Here is a 16841-nt window from a genome sequence, read left to right as displayed (position 1 = left end):
TTTTAGTACAGATTCACGATTCAAGTGCCTTCACTGCAGTCAAGTGTCAAACTGTTTTATTAAGCTTGATTACAGAGGAGTTTCAGAATAGGTAGAGTAGTGTTAGTAGTCACGTTGAAATAACTTAAGATTAAATATCATCTTTTTAAGTACAAGACAAATATTTAAAATGTGATGTTGTAAACTAATGTGTGAATTAACGTTGTGAACTATCAAAGCGTATATTGGCGTTTTTAAGTCTTAAGAGTACAGGTATACATAAATAGATTTTTGTTTGTAAAAATATAATTATATTATTAATCATAAATTTCATCCCTCGGTTTCAGAAACGTAATGACCTTTTTACTTGTGTTACCTAAGACATATATCATACTTTTCAACATTACTTCTGAAGCCTTCATTTAACAAAAAGGCAGTCAATCAGTCAGGGTTATCTTTGGTGGTCAGCCAGTTCTTGACATATTTACAAATTAAGTTATTGTTGATTTTGTGCTTCCATCTCTCTCTGGCCTTTTTTAACTTTATTGTGTATTAGTAAAAACATTAATGCTACATGAAATTTGCATGAAACCTTCTTTCAAATAAAACCATTTCGATAAATGCTGGCAGACAAAAAATATAACATTTTCTGACATATTACTCGCTTAATGTTTATATGTTGTTTCCTATGTTGTAAAAATAATCAGCATATATACAGTATGTGTATACGGGCTAGTAATAATTAATATCAGGTGCATAAATATTTTGTCTGTTATTAACAATGTTTGGTTGAACAGCATTGAAGATCCACGTGAGTCCATACACAAAAGAAGTGCTTGACACATTTGGAACATTTGAACTGGAACTTCGAGGTGAAGTGGAAATGAAGGTAAAAACACATACACATGTATAAGGGCAATGTTTAGTACTCTATTTACATAATGTATAAAGTTAACGTATAAATAATCATATAAGAGGCGATCTAATGATGGATGAAGTGGTATCAAGTGATGTTTATACAAAAATTATTTGATATTAAATAGTTTCCAAAATTTTTGAGCGGCTTTTTTAATTATTTACGGAACATTTTATGCAGTAATCCTTCACTGTTGGTCTCATTATAATTTTTTAAATTCTAATTTTCAAACATTAAATATAACGGCATATGGATTTGTTAGTAAACTAGGTACTTTAATTATACTATAAAAATGTTTATTTTAATTTATATTTTGTTATATTTTATTATATTTCACTATCAATTCTAATTTTGTTACAAAATGAGTTCCAGTAATCATCCAACTGTTTGTAAGGAAGGTTCACTATATGTTCAGCTTAATTCCAAACTAAAATTACCTTTTTATTTTTCAATACTCATAGTATCCTGAGATAAATCCTTAGCGTGTACTTCAATTAACGTCTGCTATTTCAATTTCTATCACAGGATTAGTGAATTTATCATATCGTATGTCCGGTTATATACCACACATACGTAACACACATAAGGTTATTGGGTGCAACCTTCTCGTATTTTGATTTCTCATTCTGGCAATTAGCACCGAAGATAATATCATCGAAGAATCGTGATCGTTATGATAGAACTCTTGCTGTGACGGCCAACTTCAATTTTAATACACACTTACTCTGCAAACATTCGACACATAATATCATTGCTGGATATATCAGAGTCAAACAGGAAGACAAGAGAAAGATAGATAACATTTGAAAACAATTTACAATACTTTCTTGGGGTATAAATTAAATACAATATCTACACTACAATTTACATATATAAAAATAGTTGAATGTTCCTTTTACAAAAATTTGAAGTAAAAAACTAGTGATCTTAAATCAAAAAAATAACAAAATAAACATTTCAACATTTACTGACAACCTAAACCGATACTTATGCATATATACTAACTAAACTGTCATGTTTTAGGTGGAAAGTTTTTTTAAACGTATTAAAATCGTATAAATATTTCAATATTGTTGTAGTGAAATAAGCCAAAAAACGAAAAGGCCCAAAATATTAGGTCAGTTGGACTGCGGGGCGCGGCCCTCGATCTGGCGTTATGTCGGCCCGGCAATTGGCCTTGCTCTTGGGTATGGAGTTTGGCCCTCGGGTAGGGCGGGTGACTACCTTTAGTACTTTATGTTAGGTAATTTTATTGTTTATTTTTTGTTAATGTCAATAAATTTGCCAAGAGTAGGATGTCTTGAAAATATGACACGTTAATAAGGTTGGTTACGTTAAAATGTGTGTATGGTACAGTTGTATGCTACAATACATTTACGGAACAGTTACAGTAAGGCACGTTTATGTAATTTATATCAAAAAAATACAAAAAGTGACAAAAAGAATTTCTCAGCACAATGCATAGGTATTCTTAAAGTATTTGACTTATGTTTTAATAATATAAATTTGCCAACAAGATAACAGTATGTTCACATCAGTGATCTTTGCGTGTTCCAGGGAAAAGGGAAGATGACCACGTATTGGCTCCAGGGAGAGAAGAAGACGAGCCCAACAAATCAGTTGGGCCTGACGCCTAACAACGTCTCTGCGCCAATCTCCACGCCCAACTGCAACCGTCACGTAAACAGTGTTGCCAACAGCAAGCCAAAGGTGAACAGCAAATCGACCAATGAGATCAGCGCCACTACTCCTCTCCTGCAAGGTGATGGCTCCACGTAAATGTGGCAACACTGTTGACACCGCAGACGTCCTGCGGCCCACTCTACGCTTAATTAGACCATGTCCGTATTGTACATAGAGACTGTCATGTAGTTAACAGGGTGTCTAAAAAGACAAGTTCTCACAAAGGGTTTTCTCCGAAATAATAGACTCAAGTATTCATTACATTCGTTAAGGACAGAGCTATGCGAAAGAAAAGCTAAAGCTGTGAGACAAACACTAGGAACAGTACATGTTTTACATTTGTGACGAATCGTGCAAATTTTTCATCGCTTATATAAAGGGAAAAATACATTCAATACAGTTTTGCTATATGTACTCAAATTTATTTTTACAAGTAGAATATTTCAATAAAATTAAGAAATACTCACATAAAATAAAACACTTTTTATTCACCCTGGGTAGGTTGTAAGGCTACTGTACTCTAACGCTTTCGTTTTAACATTATTAGTAATAAAGAGTATTATGTAAGCACTCTGTAATGTAAGTTTCCTAGAAAGTATAGATTTACCAGCGCAAACGTGATATAACATTGTTATTAAAATGTTGAGTTAATAAAATTATTAAAATTTTAATTTCCAGTTAAGTTTTACCACTGGCAATATATGGAATTGTATTTAATGAAATAAGTAAACTTTATACGTTACGTTACGTTATAATCTTGTTAATGCTTTTTGCCTGTACACGTTTTAATTATAATAGAAATTTGAAATAAAGAGTTATATTTTTGTATAAGAATTAAAAAATAGTTTTATAATAAATTTGTAATAAGTAAACTGGGTTTGATCAAAATACATCAATGATCTAGACCATAGTAACTGATTTATCGAGTACGTTTATATTCATTTAACAAAAGATTAATCACAGTTTTATGGTTACAACTATTTGATTTTAATAAGACAATTTTAAACACATAACACATTTAAAATATTAATCGTGTTGGAAATACAAAATTATAGTTAATTAAATTCTATTTGTTTAAAAAAGGTAATTTAAAATCGATTATACTGTGTAAATTGTTTTAACTCATTAAACTCTGTAATAACTCATCATATTCATATTCATACAAGTAATTTTTTGTTATGGTAAGCCCAACCATGATATACATATTTATGTCTATACTGAATTATTTTTTCTTCACATTGAACCAAAACGCACTACAAGAAATAAAAATAATATTATTTAAACTACATCTTATTCTCAAATACCATCATTATATTTATTTGTCTAAAATATATTTAAAATCTTATATATACTTATTATAAAACTTCATATTTGAATAGTTTTAAAGTAATGAGCAGAATTTGTATTTCACTTTCAAATTAATATTCTGAGGTATTATTAAAACATATATCTATGTTTTCTAACTACTAAGCCGTTGTATTTTTTTTGACACTATTACGCACAAATTACGCCCAAGGTCAAAGGTTCGAGCCTGCGTGGCAGCATTACCTGAAAAGCCACGTAAGGTATTGGTCTTTTGTTTCTAATATATCATACCGAAACCCGAAAATGACGTTAATTTTCTTTTACATATTTTACATTTTACCATGTTGCGTCTGTTCTATCAACCATAAATTCGTGAGGGTCATGTTGGTGTCGTTTTTATTCTTGTGGTTATAAAATAATATTTTGGATAAATAATATAAAATCTTTTATGAAATAGATTTGGACAGATGCAGTATATGCTATTCTTTACCAATGTATTGGTTTTAAATGGTAAAACCACTACAGTGGTGTTCCAAATATATATTTTAGATATTAATTCACATGTTTCTAAATAAATACATAAATGTTTTGTTTAAATATTCAAACAAGTTAAAAATGTAACGGGTCTCTCGTTGTATTTATACACTGAACTCTCATGTTGAATGACGTAAAAATCCAAACCCTCTATATCATTGTTTCCGTCAAAAGAACATACTCGTTGAAGGAGCTCTTCTTATTGGGAAAACGATGGCTTCTTTGATGTTATAGGTATATGTTCGCTTATTACCTAGACGTATATTTCAATATTGCATAACTCGGATGGATATTATTTATATCTGTTATGAAATCATAGATTTTATCTTTTCGGTATTTTGGTTTTACAAAAAAAAGGTCTAGGTAGAAAAAAAGGTTTAATAACAGTTTTGAAACAAATTAGTAAGGTTATATAATATTATATTATTACTCTTAGTTCAAATTGATTAGTTTTATTTGTCACGATCGCACTTACACTAAAGGTGGAATCGGACATCTTCCTTTAACTCGATGTAAAAAATTGGAAAGTCCCTCTTAAAATGAAAATGACAGTTACAATAATCTCTCTCATATTATCTATGGAAACGTAAATAATACACCTCTGACATCAGATAGTCTTTTAAGTAGCATCATTAAATCAGAAAAAGCGCTAAATATTTTAATTTGTATTGATGAATACTGCCAATTTTAAATCAAAAATTTAAACTTTTAGCTATAAAGAAATTATTTAAACAGACACATTCGATGATGGAGAAGCTCTTCTTATTGAAATAACGTTGGCATCTTTGATGATAAAATGCCTCATGCAATCAATTAAAAAATACTTGATAATTGTGCGTTGCTTTTACTGTAAAAACATATTTCTATTGTAATAGGATAAGCACGACAGACTGACTTTATTTTTCAGCAATATAAATTTTAATATGATTTAAGAAACAATTGTCATTCAAAATTTTGAAAAACTGTTCGCACATTCTTGATATTATTATACGAGTAACAAAATCTTCATAACCTGTAATGATGAATAATATATGTATATCGTCCATTTTATATATCTATATGCCACAATTATTATAAGTTGCTGTAACATACATATTAATTAAAATTATTATACGTTATTTATTAAGTTTAATTACTTTTATTTTTATGAGCCATTTAACTTAAAATGGCGTTACAAAAGATCTAAGAAAGCCAGTGCGATTCGAACCCGAAACCTTCCATACTAAATGCTCAGATGCTAACTTCTGAACCAAGGGTTAAGGTGATCTGTGTTTCCGTGCAATTTACCTTTACAGTTGTTTTTGCTTAAATATTCTTGTAATGTTGCATGTAATATAACACAATATATAAATAAAATAAATATAGTTTACAGTAAAAAAATAATCAAGAACATCGAAATTGGAAAACTAAAACACAGGCACAATTTATGTAAATTCCTTTAGAGGAACCCATCCATAGAGATTTGAGTACTCCGTTATGTTTTATAAATCCACATTAAAGTGTGGTCTAAAGTATACTTAGGGTTGATCCATGTAAAACAATAAAGTTAAAATCTTTCAATGATAATTTTTATGTGCATGAATTTAACTGCAGTGGACTGAACTCAAAATAAGTAGCACTAATTGATTTATTCGTTGCATAAACAAGTATAGGTCGAATGGTAAAGTAATTTTCTACTTAATCTCAAATCACAGTATTGATATATGCGTCGTACCCAGTTATACGACCTGAAGGACTTCCACTCTCCTGTTTTACGAGTTTGTATCTCGTTCTCGCCTAGTAAATGGAATCTGTAGTTTAATAGAGCGACTAAAGTGAATTTCTACCATATTTAACTAATTACTTAGAAACAGTGTTCCTTAAATCTGTGTTATTATCATTATTCAGTTTTATATTTACTGAGTACGTTGTTTAAATAATGTTTTGTAATTTGAAACTACTATACACACAGCACATTGAAGTTAAAATTGTTTATTTATAATCAGTTTATTGAAAACATAATTTCAAATATTATATTTTGTAGCAAATAGTTTATGTGAATAACATGTTATTTAGACTCAGGGGAAGATTAATTACAATAAACAACCTGAAGATTACGAATAATGTTAGGATTAAGAACAGCTATGGATGTTTTCGGGTGATAGAAATGTACGCTGTTTAGTTTAATTTACCGAAAAAGGCAATAAAGTGACTTTTTATTTACAAACAATGCTTTAGATTTCTAGCAACGTGTTCCTATAAAATATTTTGTTCGCCCTACACAATAGCTTGTTTATAGTTAATATATTAGATTTTAAAATTTTGTCTTATATGTAACAAAACGTAGTAAACCAGTACAAACTGATTCTAAAACTTTCGACTAACACTGTTGAACTTCTTAGAGTAAGCCTTATATACTCTGTTTACTTTTTATCAGTGAAAGTAAAATTTTAAAAATGACCCCAGTGACGCCACTTCACCCGAGAGAGACTTGCAACTGTGACACCGCGCCGCCAGAGTCGCGTGTACTTATTGTAAATTATTGAACTGTATCTTCACTCCTATAAGTGTTAGCTGTTACCAGTTTATACTCCTGAAGTGTTAGCTGTTACCAGTTTATACTCCTGTTTAACGCGTACATAACTTTCAAATGTGTCTGCCATTAGTAAACACAATATTGTTCGTAATATGAATGACTTAGTTTTATTTTCAGTCGTTAAGTAGTAACACATTTCTGTAAATATCATTCACTTGTAAATGTCATGTAATATCGTTGAATATTTAAATTAAATAAATTAAATACATTGAAGTGTTTATTGTGTGGCCTTTGTTCAAAATGTTCCTAATATACGTACAAACCCTTATTTTTTACAGAATCTCTCTACCTCTTTAAAAATATGAATGTTAAACATTCAAAAACACAGTATGGCTTTTGGGTGAACTTAAAGATGTAATTTAGTACTTTCTTTTCTCTTAGTTTACTCAGAAGTTTATATTAAGTTACATTACCTGGATGGTGAAATGACCTTGCGCATTCTTAACACGCATAATTGTTTTTGATAACAATCCAAACCTCCCCATCCTAACCAATCCCACAACAATCATTGACACGACAGAGTCTAATCTTTAAGACGTAGTGTTTGTTTTATGAAGATAAATGTTCTATAGTATGTTATTCTTCCGAATCTTTCATCATCAATTAAAATCTTTGAACAAAGAAGATGAAAGCAATTGTCTAATTCTGGATTCGAGAAAATACGGAAAAGAATTTCAGTAATGCAATAAAAATTTATTTGCGAAGCAAAAAATTAGTTAGCCTTAATGTGTAATAATAAATAATATAGAGTATGCTTTGAAACTTAAGAATAACTATACTCTAATGTTGGTGATATTACTTTATCTTGCATTTGTGTTTCTTCGCGTTCTAGACATACGAGTGCATTAATTTTTAGCGCACAGTTGTACAAAGAACGACTATGAAATTTTCATAATAGTGACTTGTTTCAACCATTTATATGAACCCAAAAATATGAAATGAGTTACTATAAAATAATTTATCTCCAACAGAATTGAAGAATATTAGATGCATTTTTTATATGTCTAAACCTAACAGAACAGTTGGAAAATTGGGCTTATTACTTGTAATATTTTTAAGGAGCGGAATTATATTATTTTATATTTTCGAATTTTTTTCACAATTATTTGTGAAAAGTACTGTGATAATAGTGGGAAACGTAACCGAAAGCAGTCAACTGAGTGATGTATGCTGTATGCGAGCGTGACCCACTATTCAAAGAGTAACTGTAACGTTTTATTTTTCATCCCTGACAAAGACATCAGATACCAGTCCCCGAAATAGCGTGATTCTGTTTATCTTTAACACCGTATACCTTAATTATGTATAAACAGTAATATTGTTATCTCTTTCAGCAGAGTACAAACATCCATAATTAGTAATGAACTTTAAGCAAAGTACAGTCCATCATTTATAATAAGTATGTGAATACTGTAGCAAGTATGAATCTAAAATCAAGTAATGTTAAAGTCATACATTGACCCAGAGAGGGATAGAAATGTGTAGTGTAACAGCCAAAGCAAATGCCGAGTCCGGCTGAAAGCCCTTACTTCATGCATAAATCACAACCAGGTGTATGTTGGCAGTACGAGGTCAATTTATTATTTAAGCACACCTGCCAAGTTCCTCTGCTCTTATGAGTTCACCCCACACGCTGAATTTTTTAGTGGTGTACAGAAATTTCTTTCGGGCGTTATGAATAAGACTGCAATAAACATTAACATTCATAAAATATTGTTTGAAACAAATTTGTGTAAATAAAATAAGTGAACCAGAAATATGTTTAGCTAATCCAAACCCGATAATTGTAAACTCGCGATTAGAGTTTTACAAAATCATCCTTCAAAAGTAACATTCTCATTGAGTTTTATATTATTTATGTATTTTGAGATGACAACTACTTATTACACTGTACCTCTCCTACAAATGATTCTGAGGAGATATTTTTATATAAAATGTTAGTTAATTTTTTGGGTCGCAAAATAATAAACATATATTTTAAGGACTTCTATCAGTTCAGAATTACAGATTTCATTTACTATGAATCTCATAAAAGAAATTGATTGATATTTCATATTAAAATAACGTCAGAGTTTCAATAATATATGCTATATTTAACTTAAAACCAACTTGTTCAAAAAAATAAAACTTGTATTTTATCTCAAAAATACCTCAAATAATTTTATAATAACCATCAAACTGATGCGTTAGATTTTTTAAAGAATTTAATATCACTATGAAGAATGAAACTAAATCAGTTAAACGTGATTGAATCTATTTAGTGGGAGTGAATTAAACTCTTGAGTGTTTGAAAACTTACTTTTATATAAATTGTGAGGGTTAAAATATGTAACAACGTTTTCTTCAATGGTTTTTAATAAGAACCCTGATTTTATCAGTCGTTAGTAGGTGAAAGGAACACGTATATTTTGATTCTTAAAGAAATTAGTTTTTAGAGTTGAAGTTATCGGAGGATATTGCTGAGTAGTCGGCAGAATCACCGGTGTGGACAAGAATGTAAAACCGTGTCAGTGGCTGGTGACGTCACATGCTGTGACCTCTACCTGGTGGTGGAGTGGAGCAGGAGGGACACAGCGGCCACTCGAATTAGCAAACAGGGCAATAGTCTTGACAACTTTAGTTCTAGAAGCAGTTTAATTAACAGATAGATTTTATTGGACAGATATATATTTTGATATGTTTCGTATATTTTAGGTTGATTGATACATGATTGTTTGTGTTTTTTTCCTTTCCCTATAGCACCCTTAAGTGTCAGTGTGGCCGTAGGTGTCAACTTACTTCAATACCGTAAAATACAGCGATATTTATACAACAAAGAAATACTCTGATAGCTTCAGTACTAGAAGTGTTGTAATCCTCCGAGAGCTGCTAAACAAAGAAATACTTTCATAGTTTTTGTAATGGAAACTGTGTAATCCACTTGGACTTGCGTTTAAGAGAAACACTCTAATATTGGTACTACAGAACAGAGGTAGTACCAACCTCTAACATTTTTGAACAGAGGTATACTCTGATGCTTGTATTAATTAGTAATAATTCTCTAAGTATTAGATTACTTGAAAACATATTGCACTGTGCACTGCGGGTTAGTTGGAACCGTGAAGGTTACGAGTTAATTATAAATATAAATATATAGGTGTATTTATATATATCGGATCGCGTGCAGGATCAGGGCTACACTGGACAGGTAGGGGTCACATTTGTTATCAAACGTGTTGGAACATAGGTAACGTGTTGGTAATTGTGAGCATGAAGTTCTTTTTAATACATTCTGACTTATTGAATATGGCCTCTCATCTATAATCCTATAAACTTAAGTTGAGTTGAGCGGTAAGTAGTAAGAACTATATTATTTCGGACTCTGAAAAATCTCGGCTCAGAGCTACTGCGAAATCAGGGGTTTACATGTTGTAAATACCTTAATGGCCAGAAACTCTCAAACTAAACAACAAAAGTAAGATTCCTAATAGTACAGCAGAAAAGTTTTTAAATATATATATATATATATATATATATACGTATTAAATAAACGTTTATTAATACGAAATATAGAAATCTAATTATCAGTTTCTTCTATTATCTTGGTTGGATTTAAATGAATTTTCATACGGCACTAGTAGAATAATTTTTCACAGTTAACGCTTAATTCTTCTACATTTTATTTTTTACTTAATTTATTATAATAAATTCAAATCACTGGAAAGCTAATAATTGCTCCTCAACATCAATGAAAATACTTTTAAAAATAAAACTGAATGTTGACATTATTTAATGATATTATAAAAAAAACTAATAAATTCGAGTATAGTTCAATTATATTAGCAAGTACGGTACCAGTTATAATTTCTTATAAACGAATAAAGCAATCTTTTTTACATTTTAATGACATCCGTAATATCATAAAAATAAGCTAGATTTCCATGTACGGTAATCTACGGTAACTTTACATCTAATTCAAAATCAAATCTCTCGGTTTTACACCATTTATTTAATTATTGTAATGAAGAAGTAAAAAATACTATTAATATTCAGAAAAAACCAAAAATAAGGTTTGATTATACAAATTTCACATTTTTTTACACACAAAAAATCTAGTTTTTAACTACCTACGAAAGTCGCCATATGGAACAGTGTATATATTCAACAATTTTGACCACGAGGTCCCCCAGCCCCGCTGAGCCCCTGATGACATCATCACATCACCATCGCTGAGCAGCATCTAGACCAGTACCGTACATGGAAATCTAGCTTATTGTTATTATTTTTATGATATTACGGATGTCTTTAAAATGTAAAAAAGATTGCTTTATTCGTTTATAAGAAATCTTTGTAATTCATGTTCCATTTTCGAGCCATAATTCATACAATTCTCTAATGAATTAAGCAATGTATGTGTATTTAAACATATATAAACTGTGTCTTAGTTTTTTAAACTTTTCAACGTATCTATTAATACATAAATGTGCATTATCAAGTTATATAGGAAACAATGTTTAAGAACTGTTTACCTTGGAATGTTAAAGTTCCCAATAAATTTCAAAGTCATAAGAATGTTGGAATGTTCTCAAACTTCACCCGGATTAATCTGGTGTTAGAGTTTGAAATTAAATTAAATAGATTTGAGGGGCTGAAAAATTCCATTTCAGTCTGTCTGTCAATCTGTCCGTTAATATCATGACAACGAAGTAGCCTATCGACTTGATTTACATGAAGCCCCATTTATATACGAGGGACGCTGAGCGCGATGATGGTGCTAAAAAACCAATCCAATAATAATTGTATTTTGTTTTTGTGAAGCCTTTCGATTTTATTAAACCCAGATAACTGAAATCAGTAATCAGTGGTTACAGTAATAATATAAACAAATTTTTATCTAAATAAAACACATATCATTCAAAAACTCTAAATTAGATATCATTTTAAAAACCAAGACAACATGTTTGATGTATACATGAAATACAAAATAAATATAAAAAACGATGGATTTTAGAAAGTTCCAGGTTCGTTATTTGCTTAATTATTTGGTTCTTCATAAAAAAAACCTTTTCATAAGTATCAAGCATGTTTTTAATTTAAATTTTCTTAAATACTTTTGCGTTTGTAAAACTGTGACGGTTTAAAATCCATAATTTTAAATCTTGACATTATTTAATTTTTCTTTGAAACTTTGTACGTTTTTCCTATTTATTTCCTGGTCAATAATAATTCCTCAGTATTTATTGTTGGTCTGGCCATTATAAATTCTAATACTATCACTATTTAGTGATTTCTTGCTAAAATTTGGTACTAATTTTTTTCTTGTAAATAATGAACTTTACTGATTAGAACCTAATTTATTGCAAGCGAGCAGAGCCTTTAACAAAATTTTCTGAAATTATATAATGGGATTTGATATAAAGCAACTTCAACATAAAGAGTTATCGTAGTAAACTTATTGGTATATATATATTGGTTTCCAAGAACATTGGCTTATGAAGTATGGCGGAAATGGATTTTATCTAAATCCAGGATTTAGAAAAAACACGTTTAGAGACAAGGGGTATACCCGACAATTGACTTGTAGAATAACGGTTATAACAACATTTTTCTAAAAACTATCAAGTTTTTTATCAGAACTTGAGGTAGTTTCATATATTTCTTTCCAAAGGCCAAGTACGGTTAGAAACCAGTTCTTCTTCGAAATCAAGATACAAGTAACGCATACTTAGTGATTTGAAAGTACATAATATAGAAATAAAATGCAAAAAGAAAGGAATGCACGTTTTCCTTATTCGGTCTTCAGCAACACAAACACTGCGCGTAGTGTAGACAAGCAGCGCTGTCGAGAGAGTAAACACCAATTAGCACAGTTGTTCATCGGCGTCCTTGTAACAAAAGATTGTCCAATACAAAAGCCTCCCTCTTTTCCTTATGGGATGATTTCAGCTTCTATACATCAAACTTTGTTTATTCTCTCGCTTATGTAAATAAAATCACTAATGATAACTAAATGCAATTTTCTCTAATTATGGTAACTTTACAAAAGAGATTATATAGAAATCAGAGTTGTTTTTATTGAGGCTTGAGTATCCTACCACGCGATTTACAAAAGTAAAAATATTAATGTTTCTACGTGAAAGTTCAACTGACAGATTTATTGCAACATTTCACGAGTAAACTGTATAATAACTAAGCATAATAGGCTGAACTAAATGAAGATTAATAATAAAAGTGCAGCGAAAAATACATTATTCGTCTTTAAACACCAAAGAAACATTTTTATCTCTCCATTTGGTAATTTGGTTGAAAAACCTTTCATATAAAAATTTAAGATTGAGCACTATTTCAAATAATAAAAAATAAATTATGTTTATAAAAAAAAGGCAGCATCATATTATCTAGAAACTGGCATCATGTCATGAAGAATCCATACTAGTCGATGTTAGGCTAGCTGCTGCCCCTACCTCAATGAGAGGATGTGCATTACAGACTCTGCCAGTTTTTAAAATCCGTTGAGTGACAGTTCTCTACAGTGAGGTTAAAACATCTCTACATCGTAAATGTATAAGCAACGTATAACATGATGAACCAAAAAAACATAGACAATAGCGGATGATCCTAAGGTTACGACATGGTTTGAATCAAACATGATCAAATGAGACTAAGACATATCCTGATAACTTTATAGCAATTAGTCTGAGGCACAGATTGCTGAACGGATTTATCCAAATTCGGTGTGTGTGTGTGTGTGTGTGTGTGTGTGTGTGTGTGTGTGTGTGTGTGTGTGTGTGTGTGTGTGTGTGTGTGTGTGTGTGTATTTTATTTCAGACCATCGCCTGTGATTGAACTTTTTGACACAGATCGATATAATAAACTGTAACATGGTTCGAATAATTACAGTTCAAGTTAGCTAGGGGCGAAACTACAAAACAATAGTGTGCTGAATTGAAATCTTGGAACTGACTTTTAATATTGACTTTCCACTCTATTATTTTGTCTATTTACTCGATGTATAATTGTTTTAGCTCATACGATTGTACTCAGTTTGTTTACAAATTATTTATTCTGCTAGTTTCTCGTTACCACCATCACTACCCTTAAGACCAATGTAAAAATATTTGCTAACGCTTAAGCAAATCCCTTTCAGTGACATGCACCATTATAGAAATCAGTGTTGTCGTTCATAGAAATGAAGCTTCATACAACTTTTCAAGTTCAAAAGTTTCAGTTCTTTTTCGAGATATCGCGCGTACAGACAAATAGTGCATACAGTAAAGAATTTTTTCCAGGCCTAAGAGTGATAGGCTTCGTTATTGCTCAGACAATGAAACATTACCAACGACAACACTGGTGGACGCCAGGTATTTCAGACTAATCTAGTAAGTATAAATGCAGAATTAGCCTTTTTGTCAATGCCTATTACGTTTAAAATGGAAGTGCTTACGATTATAAATTTGTAACTGTTCAGTAACAATAAACTCTTCCGTGATAATAGGTAATTCTTCTATAATTTTAAGAATTGGTTTCATACAACTTTTCTAGAAATGGAAAAGTTTTATGAAACCAGGTGTTACCTGGCTGTTTTCATGGAAGACATGGAAAACCCAGTCTTAAGAAAATATTCATAAATCTGACAGATTTCTTTTGCCCAACCAAAGATACCAGGCCAAACGTTAACTGACGTAAAGAAGTGAAATTCGTTAATGTAATATCACACTACATTACAGTTACATCTAATGTCTTCTTGTTACCACAGAAATAAAGATGTGAAGTGTGTTAATGTCAGAACACACCACATGACAGCTAAATCTATGGCTTTTTGTTATCACTGAAATAAAAATGTGAAGTGTGTTAATGTCATAGCACACCACATGACAGCTAAATCTATGTCTTCTTGTTACCACTAAAATAAAGATGTGAAGTGTGTTAATGTCATAGCACACCACATGATAGCTAAATCTATGCCTTCTTGTAACCACTGAAATAAAGATGTGAAGTGTGTTAATGTCAGAACACACCACATGACAGCTAAATCAGCTAAATCTATGCCTTCTTGTTACCACTGAAATAAAAATGAGAAGTGTGTTAATGTCATAGCACACCACATGACAGCTAAATCTATGTCTTCTTGTTACCACTGAAATAAAGATGTGAAGTGTGTTAATGTCAGAACACACCACATGACAGCTAAATCTATGTCTTCTTGTTACCACTGAAATAAACATGTGAAGTGTGTTAATGTCATAGCACACCACATGACAGCTAAATCTATGTCTTCTTGTTACCACTGAAATAAAGATGTGAAGTGTGTTAATGTCAGAACACACCACATGACAACTAAATCTATGTCTTCTTGTTACCACTGAAATAAAGATGTGAAGTGTGTTAATGTCAGAACACACCACATGACAGCTAAATCTATGTCTTCTTGTTACCACTGAAATAAAGATGTGAAGTGTGTTAATGTCAGAACACACCACATGACAGCTAAATCTATGTCTTCTTGTTACCACAGGAAAAAAGATGTGAAGTGTGTTAATGTCATAGCACACCACAAGACAGCTAAATCTATGCCTTCTTGTTACCACTGAAATAAAGATGTGAAGTGTGTTAATGTCAGAACACACCACATGACAGCTAAATCTATGTCTTCTTGTTACCACTGAAATAAAGATGTGAAGTGTGTTAATGTCATAGCACACCACATGATAGCTAAATCTATGCCTTCTTGTAACCACTGAAATAAAGATGTGAAGTGTGTTAATGTCAGAACACACCACATGATAGCTAAATCTATGCCTTCTTGTAACCACTGAAATAAAGATGTGAAGTGTGTTAATGTCATAGCACACCACATGACAGCTAAATCTATGTCTTCTTGTTACCACTGAAATAAAGATGTAAAAGTGTGTTAATTTCATAGCAAACCACATGACAGTTAAATCTATGCCTTCTTGTTACCACTGAAAAAAAGATGTGAAGTGTGTTAATGTCAGAACACGCCACATGATAGCTAAATCTATGCCTTCTTGTTACCACTGAAATAAAGATGTGAAGTGTGTTAATGTCAGAACACGCCACATGACAGCTAAAACTATGCCTTCTTGTTACCACTGAAATAAAGAAGTGAAAAACAAAAGAAAACAAAAAAAAATAAAGAAGTGTTGTGAATGTATAAAAGTGTATTTAAATTATATAAATCCCTTTCTGTATTTAATTATGTACAGTTTGAAAAGCCGTTTTTATTCAGATATGTACAATAAATATATCTCCAAACGGGCAATGCCTTCGAGGTTTTCTTTGTTTCTCCTAAATGTGTTTTAACTTTTAATCTATCAGGAAATATGTGTGTGAGTGTGTACGGTCTGGATAGGTTAAAAACTGTAGCAGAGAATGACATTAGTGAAAATAGTGTATAGCAAGTATCAGGTCAAACCCGTGCATCCGAGACTCTCAATAGTGTTTTCTTATGTTTAATACTATGTAGTAATATATTGTTAACATTATTTTTGGTAATTCTGTGTAAATTTAGTAACTTATTTTGGAGAAATAAAGTTTCTTTCTTCTTCTTCTTCTTTTTCAAAATGCGTTAATGTCAGAACACGCCACATGACAGCTAAAACTATGTCTTCTTGTTACTATTGACGTAGACAATCTTAAGTACCTATTCAATCCATTAGATTATATAATGGGAACCACTGACGATGTTGTGGGCATGTAAGCTCTTAAGCTACTTGCACAGTGTTGCAATTAACGGCGAGTGGAAAGCTTGCACAAAGCTGCCGCAACTGAAGCAACATTGTGCGGTTTGGTGCCGTACTAAGCTAAAGTGAACGTTAAATCAAGTTTGACAGGATTATGTAGTGTTTC

The 16841-nt window shown here is 31.2% G+C and overlaps 1 protein-coding gene across 3 annotated transcripts in view; it reads left to right on the top strand.

Annotated features, from left to right (window-relative positions):
- Positions 1–7210, top strand: part of LOC124372502 (atrial natriuretic peptide receptor 1) — an 884633-nt gene extending 877423 nt beyond the window's left edge. For all 3 annotated transcript variants that reach the window (XM_046830913.1, XM_046830916.1, XM_046830906.1), the window contains 2 exons: positions 777–868; positions 2453–7210. In XM_046830913.1, the coding sequence (XP_046686869.1) occupies positions 777–868; positions 2453–2674 (314 nt within the window). In that variant the 3' untranslated portion in view covers positions 2675–7210. The remainder of the gene's footprint in view (positions 1–776; positions 869–2452) is intronic.
- Positions 7211–16841: the final 9631 nt, after the last annotated feature.

The sequence above is a fragment of the Homalodisca vitripennis genome, chromosome 1 (assembly GCF_021130785.1).
Source record: "Homalodisca vitripennis isolate AUS2020 chromosome 1, UT_GWSS_2.1, whole genome shotgun sequence".
Classification (NCBI taxonomy): domain Eukaryota; kingdom Metazoa; phylum Arthropoda; class Insecta; order Hemiptera; family Cicadellidae; genus Homalodisca; species Homalodisca vitripennis.
Note: the sequence above shows the minus strand (reverse complement) of the source record. Positions and strands in the feature narration are given on the sequence as shown.